General features: G+C 41.7%; 1 protein-coding gene across 3 annotated transcripts in view; it reads right to left on the bottom strand.

Moving 5' to 3' along the window:
• Nucleotides 1-11,492, bottom strand: part of RNF115 (ring finger protein 115) — an 81,013-nt gene that overhangs the window by 27,304 nt on the left and 42,217 nt on the right. For all 3 annotated transcript variants that reach the window (XM_014532341.1, XM_014532343.1, XM_014532342.1), the window contains one exon: nucleotides 936-1,147. In XM_014532341.1, coding sequence (XP_014387827.1) covers nucleotides 936-1,147 — 212 coding nt within the window. The remainder of the gene's footprint in view (nucleotides 1-935; nucleotides 1,148-11,492) is intronic.

Genomic DNA, 11,492 nt, shown 5'->3' with positions numbered 1-11,492 from the left:
GGATAGAGAGTTAGAAACATCGATGAGAGAGAAACATCGATCAGCTGCCCGCAGCCAAGGTACATGCCCTTGACTGGAATCGAACCTGGGACCTTTCAGTCCGCAGGCCGACGCTCTATCCACTGAGCCAAACCGGTCAGGGCGAGTTGTTAACTTTTAATGTAAACTGATATAACCACATGTGGCTAGTGGCTGTTGTATCAGATAGTACAGTTCTAGATTCAGATATCCCTGGGTTCAAGTCCTGGATCTACCACTGATCCCGTTTTCATTTCTGTGAGTCTCGTTATTACGTAAAATGAGAATAACAATAGCAGCTACTAATTCATATGGGTTAAATGAGATAAGCAGATAAAGTACGAACACAATCCTATGCATAAGGAAAATATTTTTAAAAATTGTTTATTGTCCCTAGTAAATGGGATCCAAGAGATAAGGAGCCACCACGCAATGGTGTGACTCACATGTATCCCCAGTGTCTAGTACAAATGCTGTAGCATGAAAGACTCAATAGACATTTGTTGCATGACTGTTTTTGGCAGTCACAAGACTCTGTTTATTCCTATTAAATTTCATATCAAGTCCATTGCTCCAATCTGCTGAGGTCTTTTTGAATCCTAATGTCATCCAATATATTGATATCCCTTTCATTTGTTTCTGAATTTTTGATAAACCTATATTAATCTGAGACAGTAATAAAAATGTTAACCAGAGACCTATATCATTAGTTTTATTACCCTTTAGCTATTCATCATTTGTTTCATGGTATGAGTTGACTACAGACATTCAATTTAGCTTCATTTTCACTCTGATATTATACCTCCATCTTGTCCACAAAGGTAGTAAGTATGAGACCCTGATAAAGATTAGATTAAGGCAATATGTCTTTCATTGCTGCCCTTAAAAAAAAGAACTTAAAACAACTGTGCACTCACCCTTCAATTGCTGGGGATCTATCAGGACGAGTGCTTCCTTGTGCTCTGTATCTCCGAGTCATTGGCAACCGTGGAGGTCGACTTGGTCCCCAGAAGTCAGTGTGAGTTTGGTGACCTCTCTCATTGGCTCTATTATCTTGGTCCAGTGCATTGCTACTTAGAAATGGTCTAAAATCTTGTATAATCATCGTGTGGTCCAAATTGCGCCAGAACTAATAAAAAACAGAAATAAACTACGTTATAGTTTTAAGAACAGGAAAAAGAGGAAACAGGAGGAAGAAATATTGAAAAAGGAAAGGAATAATTTTTATACTTCAAAATTCAGCAGCTCAAACTAAAGTATAGATTTCCCCAATTTTATGAAGCGAAGTTTTTCAAGGGCATGAACAGGGAAGGGGGGAAACTTAGATACTGTGAAATTTAATTTCCTTCATACAGAAACAACAGGCCAACGGCTGAACTCTTCTTAACAACGAACTCATATCCACATGCCTCTGACCAGTTATAACCCCTCCTGAAATAAAAGCATGAGACAAAGGTGATCATAGACTTTTGTCCTAAGCACAGTCAATCATTTAGATCAACATTATAATTCTGTGTTTTAATGACATCCACATTTTCACTACAGGATAATCTAAGATTTAAATAAAACAGATGTATTTACACACTTGTAATAAAGCACCATCAGCCCTAGCCAGTTTGGCTCAGTGGACAGAGCATCGACCTGCAGACTGAAGGGTCCCAGGTTCGATTCCGGTAAAGGGCATGTACCTTGGTTGCAGACTCCTCCCAGCCCAGCCCAGGCCCTGGTCTGGGCACGTGCAGGAGGCAACCTATTGATGTGTCTCTCTCACATCAATATTTCTCTCTGTCTTTCCTTCTCTCATCCACTCTCTCTAAAAATCAATGGAAATATATCCTCGGGTGAGAATTAACAAAACAAACAAACAAAAAAAGCACCATCACCACAAAGTGAAGACAGATATCTATAAAATACTTCTCTTGACCTAGACGCTGCATCAGAAAGGGGCAGTGTCAGAGTTGTGTCAAAGCAGTGCAGGAATATCTGGTAAGACCATTCTTGTAAATACTATTATCATCAAAAGGATGTTGGTGGTGGTGGGGAGGTATGTGGGGGCAGGGGGGGTGCCTGTTGGGTTTGACCAAAGAATCACTAAATAAAGAGTGAATGAAAAAACAAATCACTTCTGAAATAATTTTATTTATCTGTATACCAGATATTTTGAGAGTTCCACAGAATACTACTTACTTTACTCCACCCAACCAAGTATATAACCCGTCATACTCAGGTCTCTTTGTTTTGTTTTTAAAGTTTAAATGAAACAAAAAAATTAATATCCTATATAATCCTATATACTAAAAGGCTAATATGCAAATAGACTGAATGTGGGAAAAACCGAACAACTGGTTGCTATGACATGCACTGACCACCAGGGGGCATGCATGGACCATGGCGGGCGTTGGCAGCAGGCAGTAGAGGGCGAAACATGGCGGGCGTTGGCTGCGGCGGGATGGTGGAGCAGGTGAGCAGGGGCGTCAGAACAAGGTGGGGTGCCGGTAACTGTCATCGGGGCGAGCCTTTGGTAGTTACTAAAAATTCTTTGCTCCCCCATGCCGTGGTCCCGCCCAGTGCTCACACCTGCTGCTGGCGCGGCCCTGCTTTGCACCCACTGTCGGCGACCGGCGCTGGTCCCAATCACTCAGTGCCATCAGCGGGTGCGAGCAGGGCTGGGACCGTCAGTCCGTGGGAGTGGCAGTGGCAGGAGTGGGGCTGCTGGCAGGCAGGGGCAGCGGGGCCATGGCAGGAGGGGACAGGCAGGGGCGCAGAGGATGGGCCAAGAACCGCCCCTGTGCCCACCGCAGCCTCATGGCCCACAGTTCCTTTCAAGGTGCACGAATTTGTGCACTGGGCCCCTAGTATAGATAATAACGGGGACATAAAATTGCTCAGCACATGACCTTAGGTCTTAAAGTTTTCATAGCCCTCAACTCCAGACTGACCCTTTCATCTGGAGATCCATACTAGCATGTTATTTTTTGCTTTTTTTCCAGTTTACCATTTGCTTATTTTTCAAGACTTCCTCCAATATAATTTAAAAATACACAATGTACTACACAAAGTGCAATATATCCTCTATTCACTATGACCAACCCCTACCCATAATTCTACTCACCTACTGGCAATTTAATTTGGTGTGTAGAATTCCAGATCTTTAAATATGTATTTGTGTACATACACATACTAGGTTTTGTAACACAAACACAGACTCATTCATTCACTTAACAAATATTTGTTGAGCATGTACTATGTCTTTTTGGCTTTTTGGGAACTATTAGGATATAGCAGTGAACATAATGTTATAAAACAAAAAACCTCAGCCTGGCCCATGTGGTTCAGTGGTTGAGTGTCGACCTATGAACCAGGAGGTCACAGTTCGATTTCTGGTCAGGGCGTATGCCTGGGTTGCAGGCTTGATCCCCAGTAGGGGGCATGCAGGAGGCAGCTGATTAATGATTCTCTCTCATCGTTGATGTTTCTCTCTCTCTCTCTCCCTCACTCTTCCTTCCTCTGAAATCCATAAAAATATCAAAACAAAGCAAAACCCTCTGCCCCAATGGATTTCATTTTCAAGTGGGAAGAGACAGACATACATGCCCCCAGCCTCCAAAAAAAGGGAAAGAACACTCTGTATGTTAGATAGTAATAAACGCTATGGAGGGGAAAAGGTCTGCACTGATTCAGAACACACATACTCGGATCATTCTTTTCAACAATAGCATAGCATACGTGTTATATGTTTTATATACTTAACATTTTTATTATTTGATACATGTAAAATAACATAATAAATGAGGTATTAAGAAAATAAAACAAAAGATGGCGAATAGGTAACTGCGGCACCTGCTTTTTCCCACAACCATATCAAAATTACAACTCAAGTACAGAACATCTCTCAGAACCACCTAAAATCTAGCTGATCAAAAGTTCTACGTCTCAGGATACAAAAAAGCCATTTCAAGACTGGTAGGAGGGGCACAGACACAGAATGGGGTGGTGTCACACTGTGTGGTGGTTAAAAATCGGGAGAGAAATCTGGCTGTGGAGAAACACCCTGAGTCCCAGCCCCACACCAAGCTCCCCAGCCCAGGGTTTCAGTGCCAGGAAGATTTGTAAGTTCCAATAACTTCTGAAAGTAAAAAAACCCAGCAGATTATAAAGAACTGTAGCCTACCAGCAGATATCCAAATGTAAAATTCCAGCAAACATGATTTTGAATAATTTAACTTTCAAATCTAACCCAGCAAGTTTAACGGCATTAAACAAAAAGCACAATTCAAAAATCACCAATTAATGAACTTATTTTGTTTCCAAAAGTTATTTCTTAAAACACCAAGCTCAGGATCTGCATAAAGTAGGACATAAAAAGTAAAAAAACAAAAACAAAAACAAAAAAACCCAGCAGAGATTGTGGCTGAGAGAGATGGAGGGCTGCTAGAGTCCCAGGTGTTCCTCTTAAAGGGTCCTCAGGAACTTACTTGGACTCACTCACTGAGAGCTCCACAGCTGGGGCAGCAGCTCGAAGGGTGCCAGTGACATATGGTGAAGAACTGAATTGTCCAGCAAGAGTTGGAGGGGGGGATTTATCCCAGGCAGTACAGGCAGAGAATATTGTTTGTTTGCTAAATCCTCCCCACACAAAGCTGTCAGACGGTCACTATATCTGAGTCCCCATCAACCAGGTTAACAGTGTTCCTAGTGCTGGCAATTCTCTGAAACCGCACCTCACCCACATGCAGGCCCACCCCAGCCATAGAAATGGCCTATCTTGGCTCATACTCGGAACTTTCCAAAAATCTATCCAAGGTTCACAAAACTCAAGGAGCATCTGGCCTCAGCATGCCCCTACCTCTTGCTAAGTGGTTGCTGGCATTAGCGGCAACAGGCTTTAGTTTGCAGCTTGGTCTCTCTGGACACATTCAAGGCCAGCAAAAGTTAGCAGCCACCTGAAAATGGCTTTGTTGCTCATGCCTGGTGGCCCAGACAGGGCATCGATAGTGGATGATTTGGCCTACACCTCCAGGGACGCCCCAGAGCTAGTGCATCCAGCTTCACACCACGTCGAAGCACCACCCAAACACCTGATGAGCAACACACTTAAGGGATGAAACTTGGCAGGTTCCTGGGCCCCACTGATGTGAGTTCTGTTCCATGGGATTGACCCCTGATAGCAGATCCTCCACTGTGGTCTCGGTCAGACCTAGCAACCAATGGACAGTGTAAAGAGCCTCTGGGACAACTTCAAGCATACCAACATTTGTGTCATGGGGGTGCCGGAAGGAGATGAGAGGGAGCAAGGAATTGAAAACTTACATGAAAAAACAATGACAGAAACTTCCCCTAACCTGATGAAAGAAACAGACATACAAGTCCAGGAAGCACAGAGAATTGCAAACATATCAACCAAGGCCACTCTACCCAGCAGAGCTATCATTTAGAATCAAAGGACAAAGAGCTTCTTCCTGGACAAGATAAAGCTAAAGTTCAACAACAATCCAGTACTACAAGAAATGTTAAAAGCTCTTGAAGAAAGAAGATAAAACATATGAATAATAAAATGGAAATAAGTACATATCTATCTATTACATTAAACGCAAATATATTAAACTAGAGGCCAGGTGCACGAATTCGTGCATGGGTGGGGTCCCTCTGGGTCAGTGGTCGGCAAACTGCGGCCCCTTGAGTGTGGCTCTTCCACAAAATACCAAGTGCGGGCGTGCACGTACAGTGCGATTGAAACTTCGTGGCCACACTCAAGGGGCCAAAGAGCCGCATGTGGCTCGCGAGCCGCAGTTTGCCGACCACTGCTCTGGGTGGCCTGCAGGGATCGGGCTGAAACCCACAGTCCAACGCTGCCTGCAGCTCCTACCTGCTGCTCCTGCTCATCTGGGTCCCACTGTGCCTGCCGTGGGCTCGCACCCAAACAGTCCAGATCGGAAGAGGCTTGCGCTGCAGCAGCAGCAGCGCTTGTCAGTCATGAGCCTCGTGTCTGGCACCCTCCCAAGGGGAGTGGCCTGTGGCATCGGATCAGGCCAAAACCGCTCTTCAACATCCCCTGAGGGGCCCCGGATTGCGAGAGGACGCAGGCCAGGCTGAGGGACACCAGTGCAAGATTGGGCCGGGAGGGACCACGGGAGGGCTCCAGGGCATGTCTGGCCCATCTCACTCAGTCCCGATTGGCCAGACCCCAGCAGCAAGCTAACCTACTGGTCGGAGCATCTGCCGCCTAGTGGTCAGTGCACGTCATAGCAACTGGTTGACCAGTTGACTGTCTGCCCCCTGGTGGTCAGTGCACATCATAGCGAGCGACTGAGCAGCCTTAGCATATCATTAGCATATTATGCTTTGATTGGTTGTTCCTCTGTTCTGCTGTTCAGTCTATTTGCATACTACCATTTTATTATACAGGACTAGAAGCCCAGCGCGCAAAACCTACACACCCACACTGGTCTTTGGTCGTTACGGCGTTAGGGCCACGGGCTTTTTATATATATAGATATAGATGCTCCAATCAAAAGACGTATGGTGGCTGAATGCATAACAAAACAAGACCCTTACAAGTGCTGTCTACAAGAGACTCACTCCAGATAGTAAGACACACACAAACTGAAAGTAAAGGGATGGAAAAGATATTTCATGAAAATTATATCAAAAAATTAAAAAGTTGGGGTAGCAATACTTATACAAGACAATGCAGACTATATATTTTTTACTTATCTTTACTGTTGTATTACAGATGCCCCCTTTCTTTCCCCATAGACCTCCTCCACCCCCCACCAGACTACACTCCTGGCCTTCACATTATTGTCTGTGTCCATGGTTCATACATTGGTGCATGTAAGTTCTTTGGATAATCTCTCCCAACACAGCCACTTATCCCTGCCTTCTCGCAGAGATTTGTCAGTCTGCTCCATGCTTCTATGTCCCTGGATCTACAGTGTCCATCAGTTTTCTTCATTTTAAATTTCACTAGACAGAGCAAACTACCCTCTCCAAAGAGCTATACCAATTTATACTTCTAGCACTGTACAAGAGCTTACAGTCTCCCATGCTCTTGACAACATTGTTAATTTTTTTATAAATTCTAATATCCAATCTGAGGAACAAAAAATGACATCCACACTAAAAGCAATGAGTTCTCAATACACCAGTGAAAAAAATGCACCTTTTCTTTTAACTACCATTTGTACTTCTTACCATATCACACTTATTTTCCTTTATTTTCTAGTAACAGTCTCTACCAGTTAGATATCACTGGCTTCTAGTCTGAAAAGTGGTCTACAACGTAGTTTAAGTGAGAAAGTATAAGCAGCACCATCTAGTCACTTATGTAAACTACTAGAAGCCCTGTGTACGAAATTTGTGCATGGGGGTTGGGGGGTTGTCGTCACTCAGCCCAGCCTGCACCCTCTTGTAATCCGGGACCGCTGGCTCGTAACCGCTCGCCTGCCTGCCTAATCACCTGTAACCACTCTGCCTGCCTGCCTGATGCCCCTGACCACTTGCTTACCTGCCTGATAACCCCTAACCACTCGCCTGCCTGCCTGAACGCCCCTAACTACTCGCCTGCCTGCCTGATCGCCCCAAACCGCCTCTGCCTCGGCCCTTGTCGCCACGGCTTCATTGGGAAGGATGTCCGGAATGACGTCCAGAAGGTATTTCGGCTGTCCAGTCTAAATAGCATATTACGCTTTTATTATTATAGATAGGAAGAAAACTATTATTCCCTTACTAGATAAAAGTTCCACAACATTTGCTCACAGAAAAGAATTCTCAAAGCGATCTTTATTTTCACTATAATTAATTTGTAAAAATTAAATATTTGAAAATTTTGACTAGAAGAAAAATCAATCACCAAGCTCATACTATCAATAATCTGCACTGATAATTATATAAATTGTTATGACATTTAATATATATAAGAACCTGAAGGAATGGAAGCTGAGAAGCAGCTTCAACAACAGCATGAGGCATTCTGTTTGTAAACTGCAAACTAGTGCAAATAAATATTAACAGTCAAAGTATTTGTCCCAAAATAACAATGCAACCTGACCATAGAACACAGGATTATAAAAAAAAACACACACACACACAGCACACAAATTTATACCAAATCAGCATGAGGTTAAAAATAGCTTGAGGTCATTTGCCTCTGAGCAGGCTCAGACAGGCACAGGAGAAAAAAATAGCTCATACAACAAAACTGGGTATTCAGGACAGGAGTTATATAAGTAAAACAAATAGAGAACACTTATGTTTCAGTAAAACATTCAAAAGAATCACAGAGACACTTTATTTTCAAGTTTTGTCTTGAAAATCTCAAATGTTACTCTGAGTGAAAGAATAAGATAATGCCTCTGAAAATATGTGGGCTGAAATATCTACATATTTCAATATAAAAAACAGGATGGACAGTATCTTCTATTTAGCAGAATTTGCTATAAGCTAACCATGACCATATCAGCACTTTTTAAAATATTATGGTCTGTTCCTCAAAGTTACCATCTGACCCTGAAATTTCACTTTTATAGACCCAAGAGAATTAAAACACTGAACCCACAAAAATGTGTGCAAATATTCAAAGTAGTATTCTTCATAACAGCTAAAAAGCATAAAAAACTCAAATGTCCATCAACTGATGAGCGGGTAAACAAAATATAGTATATTCATACAATGGAATATTGTGGAGCCATAAAAAAGAATGAAGTATTAACACATGCTACAACATGGTGAACCTTCAAAACATTATGGTAAGCAAAAGAAGTCAGTCACAAAGGTCACATATTGTATGATTCCATTTATATCAAATGTCCTAAATAAGCAAATCCATAGCAAAGAAAATAAATTGGTGATTACCTAAGGCTAGAGGAATTGGAGAGAAAAAAAGGAAAGACTAATTAGTACAGGGTTTCTTTTTAGGGTGATGATAAATTTCTAGATTAAACAGTGGTGATGGTTGTACAACTTTACAAAATTAGTAAACCCACTGAATTGTACACTTTAAAGGGTAAATTACATGATACGTGAATTGTATCTCAAAAAAAAAACATTATGGTCTACAAAGATGAGTCAACTGAGACTGAAAAGCTTCATGAAAACTTCAACATAATGACCTTCAAATGCTTTCTAGTGTCCTAGAAAACATTCAGGGATCCCTCCCTCCTGTACCCAAGCAACCGATGTTCTTGCTGTGGTTTGCATTCTTTAAGAAATCGATATTTCATGTCAAAGGAATCATATTGTATATGCTTTTGGTGTGCCTTCTTTTACTCAGCTTAATTATTTTTGAGATTCATCCATATTTTTACATAAACCAATAGTTTATGCTGAGTAGTATTCCATATACCTTATATTGCTTAGTATTCCATGGTAGGGATGTATCACAATTTGTTTATCCATCTACCTGCTGATAGACATTTGGGTTGTTTCTGATGTTTAATAAAGTTGCTATGAATATCTGTATATGTGTATATGTGCAGATATATGCTTTCTTTTCTCTTAGGTAAATATTTAGAAGAGTGGAATGGCTGGATCACATGGTAGATGTATTTTTACCTTTTTTACAAACAGGTAAATTGTTTTCTAAATTGGTTGTATCATTTTTCCACTCAATTTCAGTTGCTCCACACTCACCAAGATTTAGTATGGTCAGTCTTACATTTTAGCCATTCTAATAGTTGTGCAGTATTTCATTGAGATTTTTATTTGCATTTTCCAAAGGACTAATATTCAACATCTGTATATCTTCTTTGGTGAAGGAGATTATTAGAATCCTTTCCCAATTTCTAAAAATGGGTTGTTTTCTTACTCCATTTTGATTTCTTTATAGAGTCTAGATACACATGCTGTAACAGATGATTTGAAAGTTATCTTCTCATCTGTGGCTTGTTTCTTCATTCTTATAAAGAACACAGGTTATTTATTTTAATGTAGTCCAATTTATTTATTTTTTTTATGGATCATGATTTTGGTGTCATGTCTAAGAAATGACACCCAAAGTCACAAAGGTTCTCTATGTTTTCTTCAAATTTTATATAAACTTTAAGTCTATTACCCACTTTGAGTTAATTCCTGTATATGGTTTAAAGTATGTATTTCAAAGCACATTTTTGTACTGCAGCTATCCAATTATTTCAGCAGGTGTTTAAAAGGATATGCTTTTTTCTCCTGGACTGCCTTTGTCCCCAGTGTGTAGGGGTCTATTTCTGGACTCTATTCTGGGTTTCTTTTTAAATCCTCACCTGATGATTTTTTTTAAATTGACTGGGGGGCGGGGGGAGAGAAACATCAATCAGCTGCCTCTCATACCCTCCTGAACAGGGATCAAACCCGCAACCTAGGTATGTGCCCTGACCTGGAATCAAACCCATAACCTTTTTGATGTATGGACCTATGCTCAACCAACTGAGCCACTAGGCAGGCTATTCTGGTCTGATCTATCTATCTCGATGGCAGTACCATAGTCTTGGTTACTATCTATATATATAGAACCCTAATATGCAAATAGACCAAACAGCAGAACAACTGAACAACCGGTCGCTATGACAAGCGCTGACCACCAGGGTGCGCGCACGGAACATGGCGGGCATTGGCAGTGAAGGAATGGTGGAGCAGGTGAGTGGGGGCGCCAGATCAAGGCGGGTCGCCAGTCGCTGTCATCGAGGCGATCAGGTGGTTACTGAAAAATCTTTGCTCCTGAACACTGTGGTCCCCCCTGGCGCTAGAACCCGCTGACAGCACTGGCCCCAATCGCTCCACACCATCAGCAGGTGCAAGGGGGGCCAGCGCCATCAGCAGGTGCAAGCAGGGCCGGTGCCATCAGCGTGTGGGGGCGGTGGGAGTGGGGCTGCAGTGGGAGGGGCCGGGCAGGGGTGCGGAGGATGGGCCGAGACCCGCCCCTGTGCCCACTGCAGCCTCATGGCCCCACAGTTCCTTTCAAGGTGCATGAATTCATGCACTGGGCCCCTAGTAGCTTCATAAAAAACCTTGAAATCAGGTAGTGTTAGTCCTCTAATGTTTTTCTTCTTTATCAAAGTTGTGCTAACTATTCTATATACTTTGCATTTCCATATGAATTTTATAAATCAAATTTTCAATTTTTATCAAAACACTGACTGGGATCTTGACTGGAATTATACTGAATTCACAAATGACATCCTAACAATACTGTCTTCTGTTCCACAAGCAGGATATATTTCTCCATTTATCTATCTAGGTGACCTTTAATTTCTTTAAGTAATATTTTATAGTTCTCCATGCTCAGGTCTTATATATTTTTTCTGAAAGTTAAAGTATTTCATATTTTTATGCTATTGTAAATGGTATTTTTTTAAATTTTAATTTCTAATTGCTGCTAATATGTAAAAATACAACTGATTTTCTATATGTCTTTCTTATATTCTGCAACCTTGCTTACACTTATTTCTTTTTTTTTTAAAATATATTTTATTGATTTTTTACAGAGAGGAAGGGAGAGG

Source organism: Myotis brandtii, unplaced genomic scaffold (assembly GCF_000412655.1).
Source record: "Myotis brandtii unplaced genomic scaffold, ASM41265v1 scaffold882, whole genome shotgun sequence".
Lineage (NCBI taxonomy): Eukaryota > Metazoa > Chordata > Mammalia > Chiroptera > Vespertilionidae > Myotis > Myotis brandtii.
The sequence above is the reverse complement of the archived record's forward strand: the minus strand, read 5'-3'. Positions and strand labels throughout refer to the sequence as shown.